We start from the raw sequence: 10505 nt of genomic DNA on the forward strand, positions 1-10505 counted from the left end.
ACCCCTTAAACCAGCTCTTCTGTAATGGAAGGCTCCTAGCTTGGTAACTGATATATTTACATGAAATATTTACTTTCTTTTGTAAGTTTTGGGGTTTAGCACAGGTATTAGCTTCAGATTTGACAACAAGGCTATGCTTTCTGTTTAGGGAAATAACTCCTACATTTTTCAAAACATTAGAAAAACCCATTTCATAAAGGTTGAAGTTTCACAGAAACCAGAGGCTTTGTAAAAGTTTTCATCCCGTCGCTTCTCCAAAGACACACAATTTTCATTTCCAGTCTCTCTTCTTTGGTATCAATTCCACTGTATGTGCCTTCCTTTTGATTTTACATAATGAACCAATTTTAGATTAGAATCACTGTAACTCATTTAAAAATTCCTCCAGAATGAAGAATGTTACTAACAGAGGGTCTTCTCATAGGAAAGCAGAATCTCTTTAACAGACTCCAAACGCCACAGAATTATAAGCTTCTGGGGCCACAAATCTTAGCAACAGCAAAACACAGGGGTGTAAAACAAGAGCTTCTGATACTTGACAGGGCTCTTTCCAAAATAAACCATGCTTCTGTACATTCATATTATGAAGTCTAAATACCTGATCCATAAACAGATGCAGCTTATAAACTGTACCTGTGTATCACAATCTTATTCACTATTAAAATAAGCTGTACTACCTACAAAATAAAGTGCTAGCTAGTGCCTTAAAGTTAATTTGGTTTTGGGTTTTTTTTGCCCCCCGCTTTCTTTTTTTTTTTTTTTTTTTTAATACAATAGGAAGTCCACTCACGAATAAGATGAATACTGTTAAGCATACATGCCAGATGGCTCACAGAACGCACAGGGCACTGAAAAGAGGTGCAGCAGCAACACAACCTCAGCACAGTCCGACTTTCAGCCAAAGCCTCCTCCCAGCTTCAGTACATCGTGCTAAACATTTAGTGATAAGGTACTGCATAACATAATTCCCCATTTCATTTAACTGTTAAGTACTTGTAACATTTGAGATGATAGACACCTGCTGCCATTGCAAAATTATCATTAAGAGAAAGTATCAACTTTAATGATACTTTAGAAATCAGCTCAGTGTTTGAATCAGGTTTACATCAAGGCCTGTTCAACTCTTACTCAGCTAAACCCTCAGGAAGAGCGATATTCATAATTTCTTAGGCTTCAATCATGCAATGACAGTTTAGAGGGACCGAGGATCTTGTGACGATATACCGAAGGTTATGAAAAGCAGAGGGGTTTCTGCTGAAATCCCACACTGGGATCTAGATCAGATCTAGAATTTCATCTCTCCCCATTGGAGAGGAAGTTGGATCCAGCTGTGCACTACTTTGCCAGATTTTCTCTTTAAATCATCATTACACAAACAAAAGGCAGAAAAGACAGCGGCTACTGTGCTCAGTGATGACTGCTGTTTAAGGTTGACCTAGGAGATCAGAGAAACAATGCAAACCACACAAAAGCTTCACACTTTTGTCTTTAAAAAAAACAAACAAAAAAACCCCACTGGTTTCAGCAAGAGGGGAAGAAACTGTTTTCCTACAATAGCACTTGTCAAAAACATGGGCAAATTAACAGGTGAAAGAACTTCTGGCACTGAAAACCTTTACTGGGGTCCCAACTCCAGAGTATGCTGCTCTAGTATTTCAGAGGATGGCTGCTGTCTCCACAGCTTTGTGCACTGCCCACTAATCCCATGGTATCAGATCTCTTCAAGTTGTGTCTCTTCACCTCAATATAACCTTTATTTGTTGTTAGCCAACAGCAGGTACCCCTTCTTCAGTATTAATAATGCGTACTTCATTACTGCACCCGAATGAAACAGGACAGCGCTTCACAACACCGTACCAGTTGCACCAATTTGCAGTAATACAATGCACATGTATCACACAAGATTCACCTTCACAGTGCTATGCTCCTTTCACACCTATTTCTGCTTAATATTGAATATTTACACAAATGCACAAATGGTTTTCTTGCTAAATTTTGTCCAGAATCTTGCTTTAGGATTCTCTGGTGTTTTCCTTCATAGGGTAGTTAAGAAACCAGAATAAAAAAAAAAACAACCACACAGCCTCTGTCTCCAAACTAATTGCTACATAGTAATTTCTGACAAGAAATAAACATTTTTATACGTGTGTATATATAAAAAAATGTAACTGATGCAGGACATACATATGCACATGTCCCAGATCCGTTCCTGGCTCCAGACTGACTTTCTGTAATACTATGCCCCGGTTTCCTCTTTTGGTTACAGCAGCTCCTACTGCAAAGGTTTTTAATGATTATTTCTACAGCACCCACCCTTGTGTCAGCCAGGGTGCCTCTGCAGAGCCAGCTCTGGAAGCCATCACAGCCGCAGGCTACGTGGGCTCCTGCCAGGGCGACCAGCTCAGCAAGCCATCCCACCGGGGCGGGATGCCCCGGCCACACTTTTTGCCAGCCTTAGGCAGAGGCTGGCTGATGGAACTGGTATTATCAGCTGTGCTGTAACACAGTTAATGCATTTTTAAACGCCTGTTTCTGATGACTCAATCTAAACCCCAAGAGCTATTTCTATTAAAAGACTAACATAAAGCCACTCGCAGGGCTCTCAAATTTTTTTTTCTCATTACTCACAATTATTTTTTCCAACTTTATCTAAATTACTGATGGCTCAATTATTATCAGCCTGTTTAAAGAGAAGCATAATTGACCAGCTGCCTCCAAATTGTACTTAAACAGCATTCAACCTCCAGCTTGCCCAGAAAAAGCTTAAGGTTCTGTCACAAGGAGGATATGAACTCCCAGCTAACATGACAATAAAGCAGACCGCAATGATAAAACAACTTGGTAGCCTTATGATTCATTATTTAAGCCTTATTATTCAAATTTAATGATTAATTAAATCCCTACCCATACCCTTAAAAAGAAAACTTACTCTGCTTCATAATTCTCACCCCTTGAACTATCTCTTCACTGGATCAACTTCACAAGAAGGACACATTGCAGAAACTTTCTTCTAGAAATTCAAACTCTAGTAACATACAGTATTTTATTAATGAAATTATTCCATCTTTAACAAAGTATCCAGAATCTAAAAGAGCAGTCCAAGATTATGAGATTCTTGATTTATAATTAAAAAAAGAAATGCTGAAAAAGACTGTACTCAAATTAGGAAATTGAATTCAAGTAAGATATCGATCAAGCCCACTCCAACTTAACGCGAGTGACTGGAGATTACGGTTACTCTTTTTTTCTCTCAACAAAAAGCAGACAGCTAATGTATATCCAAGCCCTTTTATAAAACCTTTCACAATTAAAAGTCATGCTTAACATTCCTAAAGCCACTGCACAGAAGGGCGTTTTCCCCCTCTCATACAACTAAAACCCTTTCTCAGCAGTACGTGTATCAATCATGGCTGTAGTTCGCAAAGAAACATCACAGTACCAATTTAATGCATGGACAGCAGGAATTTATGCTACATTACCTCAAAAAGACTATGTTAACTTATCGTTATCTCCACATAAGCTTACAATACTCACACACAACTCTGGATACATTAAAAAAAAAACAAAAAACCAAAAACCACCACCCCAAAAAACAACCTATGTTTAGAGAGTCAGTTATTAATAAGCAAAGGCACTAATTTAGTTGGAGACTCCTACCGACTTCGGTAAAGCTAGGCTTCACCTATGCAGCTTAAGGCCTTATAGCTCCTAAAATGACAATGGGCTTTTTAATCAAATACACATGAAGTTCTTAAATACAGGGAGGTAAACCACTCTTTTCTCCTGAGCATGCATTTCAAAAAATTAAATAAACCTAGAATACAGCATCTTTATAGAACAATTTAGTTGTACAACTTAGGTATAATTCCTGATTTCAGTAGAAGTTGCATAAAAGCTATAACAGTACCTATTATTACTAGGCCATTAAAAAAAATCATAATTCTTTGGTCAAGTATCATTTTTCCTCTTTTGGAAAGTTCTGAGAAAAGCAAGCAGCATTCAGAAACACATTAATTTCTCAAAGAAAGTTTTGCATCAAAGCTCTGCTTTTAAACTTTTATTTTTTAAACAACAACAACAAAATATCCTCCACTTAGGAAAGTTAAGTTGTCACCATCTTACATTTCAGAATACAAAACTGAAAAAAATCCCTATAAAAAAAAAAAAAGACAGGACTTCAGCCAAGTATTCAGCTACTTATTGCTGTAGTTGTAACTCAAGTCCATTTAAACCCCTATGTTTTGGTCATTTGTAGTGAGAACGTTTGGAACACTAGCAGCAATAGAAAACCCCTTTAAAACCTAGACATAGTTACACTGTTGAGTGAAAATTAGCAGAAACCATAACCATTGGAACATCATAAAGCATCCTGTAAAAGTACAATTGAATTGGTAGCTAGAAAAACAGGGTTTATTTAAAGTGCTATCCCAAAGCCTTATGTGGGCCTCTGTCAGTAAAGAAAAGTCCTTTTCCCCCGCACTAGATAAAGCCCAGAACCACAGCGCTACTCCAACCATAATGAATGCAGTCTTCACTCCGCCCCAGTGCCTCGCCTCCCCTGCCCTCCTCCCATAGGTGGAATATGGAAACTTGAAGTAATTGCTAATTCCAAATTTAGGCGATATGCACAAACATACTGTTGAACAAAGTCTGGACAGCAAACAGTACACCTGAGTTCAGTCGTACAAACTAACTTTTGTAAATAGCGTCAGACGAATATATCCATGTCTCTAATATGAATCTAGATGTATTTTCTTACAAAAATGCATTAATAGAAATATCCAGGCAAATACATACCATACAATACCAAAAGCTTTAAGCCCCATTTAATAAGATGACTTTCCGATTAAAAATAGAAGGCAATTAAGATTTACTCAAAATTACAATTAAGAAAAGCTTTCACAGTGCAATATTGAAACTGTCACAAAGTTAAGAAAATACTGATATCAAAGTACAATCACAATGTTAAAGTAGACAAAACTACTATACAAGGGCGTATCTTGTAAAATAAAAAGGAATGAACGCAACATATGGGACATCTCACGTCCCTGCTCTACATATCTCGTTTCCTAGTCTTCAGAGTCATAATTGTGTCTTTCTGACATCGGTAGAAGTCTTGTTAAAAGGAAGAGGTTCATTCTTCTTTGTAGACCAGATTTCAAGGCCCAACTACATCTTGAAAATACCTTCTTCGTCACTGCACAATTTCAAAGTAGTGCAATATTGCCATGATGTGCTGAGGCATGAACACATAGCCCGTGTACAGTGCCATTCCAACAATGGAAACTAGCATGGAATCTGAACTACAGTTGAGGAAAAAAGCATTTCAAAGAGAAAGTGCACTAGACATCACATAACCATAGCATTAAAACTTTCCTAGTAACTATCTTATAACATTACATTTTTAAATCAGACAGGGTCAACTGTATTCAGCAATTGCAGCTACAGGAAGAACCAACTGAACATCGAAAAATAGAACACCAGTAGGAGCGATTAGCTGAATTACAGAAGGATGCCTTGCAAGTTATCCACTGCCTTATCATGGACCCAAGAGGATAGGCCAAGATATGGGAGGCATGACGGAGGAACAGAAAATGGGTACTGAGAATATACAAGTTGTTACATGCATCTTCCCAGGTATTAAGCAAGTCTTGCAGAAGCCAGACCCATTCAGCCAAGCAGAAAATAGTCAACCATCACAAAAAACACAATAATATGAGTAGCTGTACCGAGTAAGAGTTCTTTTTTGTGGATGACCTACTCCTTTTTAAGCAGACAGCATTAGACACTGACATCAACTTCTTGGAATAGAATGACCTAATAAATTTAATTTACGAAGCACAAAACAAATCTGGTGTGAAAGTTGTACCCTTAGCGTAATCAAGTCAGGAAACTTCAAATCCATTTCTAGCTGCCAGTGTCCTCTAGGTTCTAAGTCACTACATTGTTTGGTTCGCTTCTCTATCTGCGTGTCATGCTCAAACCCTTCCTCATGGACAAGCAGCTCAATTTATGTGTCATTTGGCAGTACTTAGGAAAAAGAAACCGCAGGGGGAGTGAAAAGTGTGAGTAACATCGTGAGATGCACCTTTCTAACTATTTCACTCAAAAAACCTCAGAGCATCAGCACAGCTTCGACTCAAGTTGTGTACTTAAATAAACAGACACTCCTTAGTACTTTACTATAACAGATCATACTGCAAAGCAAACTTCACATGAACCTATCTGCCAAACAATCTTAAGATAAGCACTTTATTAGCTGAAGTCCTAGCAGGGACCTTTTGTAAAACTTATATAGAGAAATGAGACAACAGTTTATAATGTATACCTGCAACTGGACCTTTGTCGAGCTCTAGGGTTCTTGAAGCTTTATCTACAGAAATTATGGCATCACATTACTGAAAGATTATGCCATTCGAAGTTTAAGGTTTCAGAAGTTCAAAACTACTCAAAAATAATAATAACCTGTTGATTTCATCCAACTACCTGCAGAGATTCAGTAAACTTAGACAGAAACACTATAAAAAGCACTGGAGATTAACAAGCATGATAACACTGGACAGCAGTACTCGGCTTCCACAGAGGAAACCAGAGCAGCTGCGCATGCTCTGCGTCTTCGAGAAATCAAGTCGCCACAGCACGCGTGTAACCAATGCTCTCTGCTCTGCCACTGGGAAGTCAATCAGAGGTATCAGTCATGCTTGCTTATTCGAGCATACTAGCTGCTTGGTGTATTTTTAGTTCCAGAAGATTCTACAGTAAGAGATACTAAAATGAAGGTCAACACATAAATCCCCATTTCATCAGCGCTCACTTCTGATTCTGGAGCACGAGCAGCAGCAATAGGCAGCAGAGCCACACACCGTCAGCTCCCAAGGCCGCTGTGTCTGTGCTGCCTCCCTACAGCACCCGTCAGACCTGGCCCACCTACGGCTGAAAGCGTCCAGTTTGAGGACAAAGAACAGTTTTGCTGACCCGAGATCACAAGCGATACTTGTGCCACTCATGACATTTGTAAGTTAAGTGGCAATTACTTCACTGCAATATGAGCATTTTATAAAAGTAAACATGCACACACACTTTCATTTACTTAAATATTTTGCACAAGTTAAAAAGCTGCATGGTTAACACAAAAGACAAAAAATACTCATGATGAGTATAATTGCAGGGAAAACAAAGATCGGCTTTCCTCAGTGATACAGACATGGCATAAAAAGCGGGAGGTATATTAGCAAGTAGCACAACATTTTGAAGGTAAGAACCCCTACCAAAACAATCACGCGCACTAAGTCTGTAAGTACTAGAAAAGATAAACAGTAAGTCATCTCCATGTCTACTGACTTTACGTAGGAAAAAAGAGTCTGATTGCACAGCCGTACCTCAGGCAACCACTTTTATATAATAAATATGAGTTCCTTTACAAAATTGACCAGTATCTCAGTAAAAGCTGCTTCTCACTACTACTTAACGCCCTCCTCTTTGTTAATGTTTTGGTTAATTTCTCTCTTTGCCTCTCAGCATTAACTGGAGATGGCTCAGGGTTATTCATATGAGACATCATTTAAGTCAAGACCAAAACAGCCACACTTCAGAGAAAGATACTTGTAGTGCCATAACAACACTTGAGAGAATATACTGCCCGTATCTAAGGGCTGGGTAAAGAAGCAAACCCATAAGTAGTCTTTATACAGATACCTTCACATAAGCATGAATCAAGTTCTTCCACTCCAAAAGAGCCAAGCAAACTTACCAGCTCGAGGATTAAATACTCATATAATAAAAATCATGTGACAAAGCACCATGCAAACGTAAGCTTGCAAGGTTCTGCAGCGTGCATTTACTTTCCCCTAGGCAAAAATACAAAAGAATTCACGAAAGATACCTGCGCTTAACAGAAAGCTTGAGATTTCAGTGCAAAAGACAAGAGAAAGAACTACCATAACTCTACAGAAGAAAAATGAAAGGAGAAAAAACTTCGAGATATAAACTTATGCCCGAGGAGAAAAGGACTGGGCTGCTAGACGGCCAGTGACAGGGTGCGGAACACCAGCGTGAGGGTTATTCCCCAACCTGGGCGGCACGTTCGTACAGGTGAGGAGCTTTAGCCCCTGCCTGCCAGGAGGGGACAAGCCCCGCTCCCGGGCGGCGGGTGCCGCTCCCCTGCCCGCCGCGGGCACTGGCCGCGCTCGGCGCCTCAGGCCAGCTGCCCCCCGGCCCGGCCCGGCTCTCCTCCCGCCGCCCCTCACCTCCACAAAGCCCCGCCGGCGGCCAGCCGCCCTCAGCACGGCCACGGCCCAGGCGCTTCCCCAGCACCGGCTCGCCCGCCCGGCACCGCACCCGCCGGGGAGGCGGCGGCACGGCCGGCGGGGCCGCCACACCAGCCCGGCGGCCTCGGGGCAGCCCCGCAGCCGCCGCCGGGCACAGCGCGGCAGGGGGAGGACAGCCCCCGGCCCCTCAGGCCGCGCACCCGCCCGCCCGCCCCGCCAGGCTCCGCGGGCAGGGCCCGGCCGGCAGAAGGATACTGAAGACGGTGCGCTCCCAGGGCTCCAGCATGTACAGCGCGGTGACCAGCAGGTACTGGTAGTACAGCCACGACATCTGCTTCCAGGCCGTGCCCAGCGCCATGGCGCGCCCCACGCTCTCCCCGCCCGCCAGCGGCCCTGCTCCGGGCCCAGTCCGAGCGGAGACGGGGGGCGGTGGCAGCCCGGAGCCCGCCCTCCCGCCGCCGCAGCGCTCCGCCCCGCGCCCGGGCGGCCACCGCCCCCCGGAATGAGGGCCGTGGGGCCCGCGGGCCTGGCGCATGGAGCTCCGCTGCCTGCCCGCAGCAGGGCTCCGTCCAGCGCTAGGGCCGGGGCACGGCGGAGGCGCACACCGGCACGACGGCGCCGTCGTGCCCTGCAGCACGTTGCAATCAGCAGTGACTGCCGGTGTGTGCCCGGTCTGATTAATCACGCGGCTGACCGTCACCCTGGGGTAACCTGCCGGTGTGAGTCACACCGAGGAGACGGTGCTGCAGCCTATTTTCTCTCGTCCTATCCAATCTAAATTGATGTCTGGGAATTACGGAAGACCCTGCTCGGCAGGGCCCACGGGAAGTATGTTAAAGAGGCTGTGCAGGAGTCTTCGGTGTCTCCAGTTGTCAGAGGGTAAAGCCCACCCAAAAACATGGCTCAGATAAACAAAACCTTAACATTGGCCAACTCCGACTACATTAATCCCATATGAATAGGAAAAAGAAAGAGCCAACAGATCAACTGTTTACTGTAACTAACTTTGCACTTCCCTAGGGCACTTGGGGCCAGAAACCAGAGGCTGTGGGACACCCCTGCCCTGACTGCTAATTGGCCGGAGATAAGGAGAAATTCCCAGAGATTGGCCTGGGACTGCACAATTAGAAAGGCCATTGGCAGTTTACACTGGCAGTCCGGTTCACAAGGCACTCGTGGAAAGCCCGCTGAAAGGGGATGCACACAATAATCAGGCACCACGACTAAGCAGAGCATGAGGTGCAACCAGTAGGCACCAGGGCCAGGCCACCAGCCAGGACCTCACGCGCCAAGTGTGCACACCATGGATTAGAAACTTATATCTACCCGCTATACTCACCTTGCTTAGTAAATCAATTTGCAGTGCGATTCTGTTCTTGCAGCCACCCCTACCTTCACCTGTGCTGTTAGTACAATGAAAAACAAGGAAATAACAGTCACAGGAGGATGCACATATGAGTTATTTACACAGCTGCAAAATACAACTACAGTACCAGGAGATAACTGTGAAAAAGAAAACCAGCTGGCAGAGACAACTGAAGACTGTACTATTTTATGTGGCAGAATCTGAAAAGGGATTTAATTCAACCAGAAGACATTTAGACATACTTTATCTATGCAAATTTATTTCAGCACAAAAAGAAGAAATGAGGGCATTCACACAATTAATACTACCACACAACTGGGTACAGGAGCTGTTGTCTCTATCCAAGACCACTGTTGCTTGTTGCAATTGCTGCTGGAGGAGCTTTGTATTGGGGTTGCTGCTTGAAAAAGCAGTGGTAATAATGAAAGCCTCCCTCTATATAAACACGTACAAAGTTCAAGGACAAGTGGGGCATTCAGCGCAACTAAACCATTACTCCCATTCAAAGCTGCAAGAACATTATCAATATGGGGCAAACAAGTCCCAGTCCTGCCTGCTCCTATGCTTCCCAACAACAAGCTCTGCAGTTCAAGTGATAAGGCAAGCAAGAAGCACGTGCAAGAAAGTACCTGGGATGACAGGAAAAGCAATGTCTAGAGGCACGCCAGCTTCAAAATCTCCTGCTACATCTGGCCTAACCCACCAGGTGGTGCCCAGGCCCCTTACACCTTTTCAGTATGGTGCATACTCATGAGACAGTTTTTTTGCTAGTTAGCGCCTTAAGAAAATTGACAATATTCCTCTGTATAGTTTCCCCTCTTTCACCAGCTCCATTCTACCCCTACTTAGGGATGGTCATCACCTACTGTTCC

At 43.2% G+C, this 10505-nt stretch overlaps 1 protein-coding gene across 1 annotated transcript; it reads right to left on the reverse strand.

Moving 5' to 3' along the window:
• Window positions 1-4028: 4028 nt before the first annotated feature.
• Window positions 4029-8671, reverse strand: SPTSSA (serine palmitoyltransferase small subunit A). The gene is made up of 2 exons (XM_068399183.1): window positions 8523-8671; window positions 4029-5298 (listed from the first exon to the last, which is right to left on the reverse strand). Exons 1-2 carry the CDS (start codon window positions 8623-8625, stop codon window positions 5195-5197), a joined length of 207 nt encoding a protein of 68 aa, XP_068255284.1. The 5' UTR covers window positions 8626-8671; the 3' UTR covers window positions 4029-5194.
• Between the last annotated feature and the right edge of the window lie 1834 nt (window positions 8672-10505).

Source organism: Nyctibius grandis, chromosome 4 (genome assembly GCF_013368605.1).
Source record: "Nyctibius grandis isolate bNycGra1 chromosome 4, bNycGra1.pri, whole genome shotgun sequence".
Taxonomy (NCBI): Eukaryota; Metazoa; Chordata; class Aves; order Nyctibiiformes; family Nyctibiidae; genus Nyctibius; species Nyctibius grandis.

Bases quoted from the DNA above. Each gene is read 5' to 3' on its own strand.
- SPTSSA (XM_068399183.1), bottom strand. From the start codon at position 8,625: ATGGCGCTGGGCACGGCCTGGAAGCAGATGTCGTGGCTGTACTACCAG. The intron at 5,299-8,522 runs GTATCCTTCTGC...ACTGTAGTTCAG, and splicing joins CTGGGAGCGCACCGTCTTCA to ATTCCATGCTAGTTTCCATT.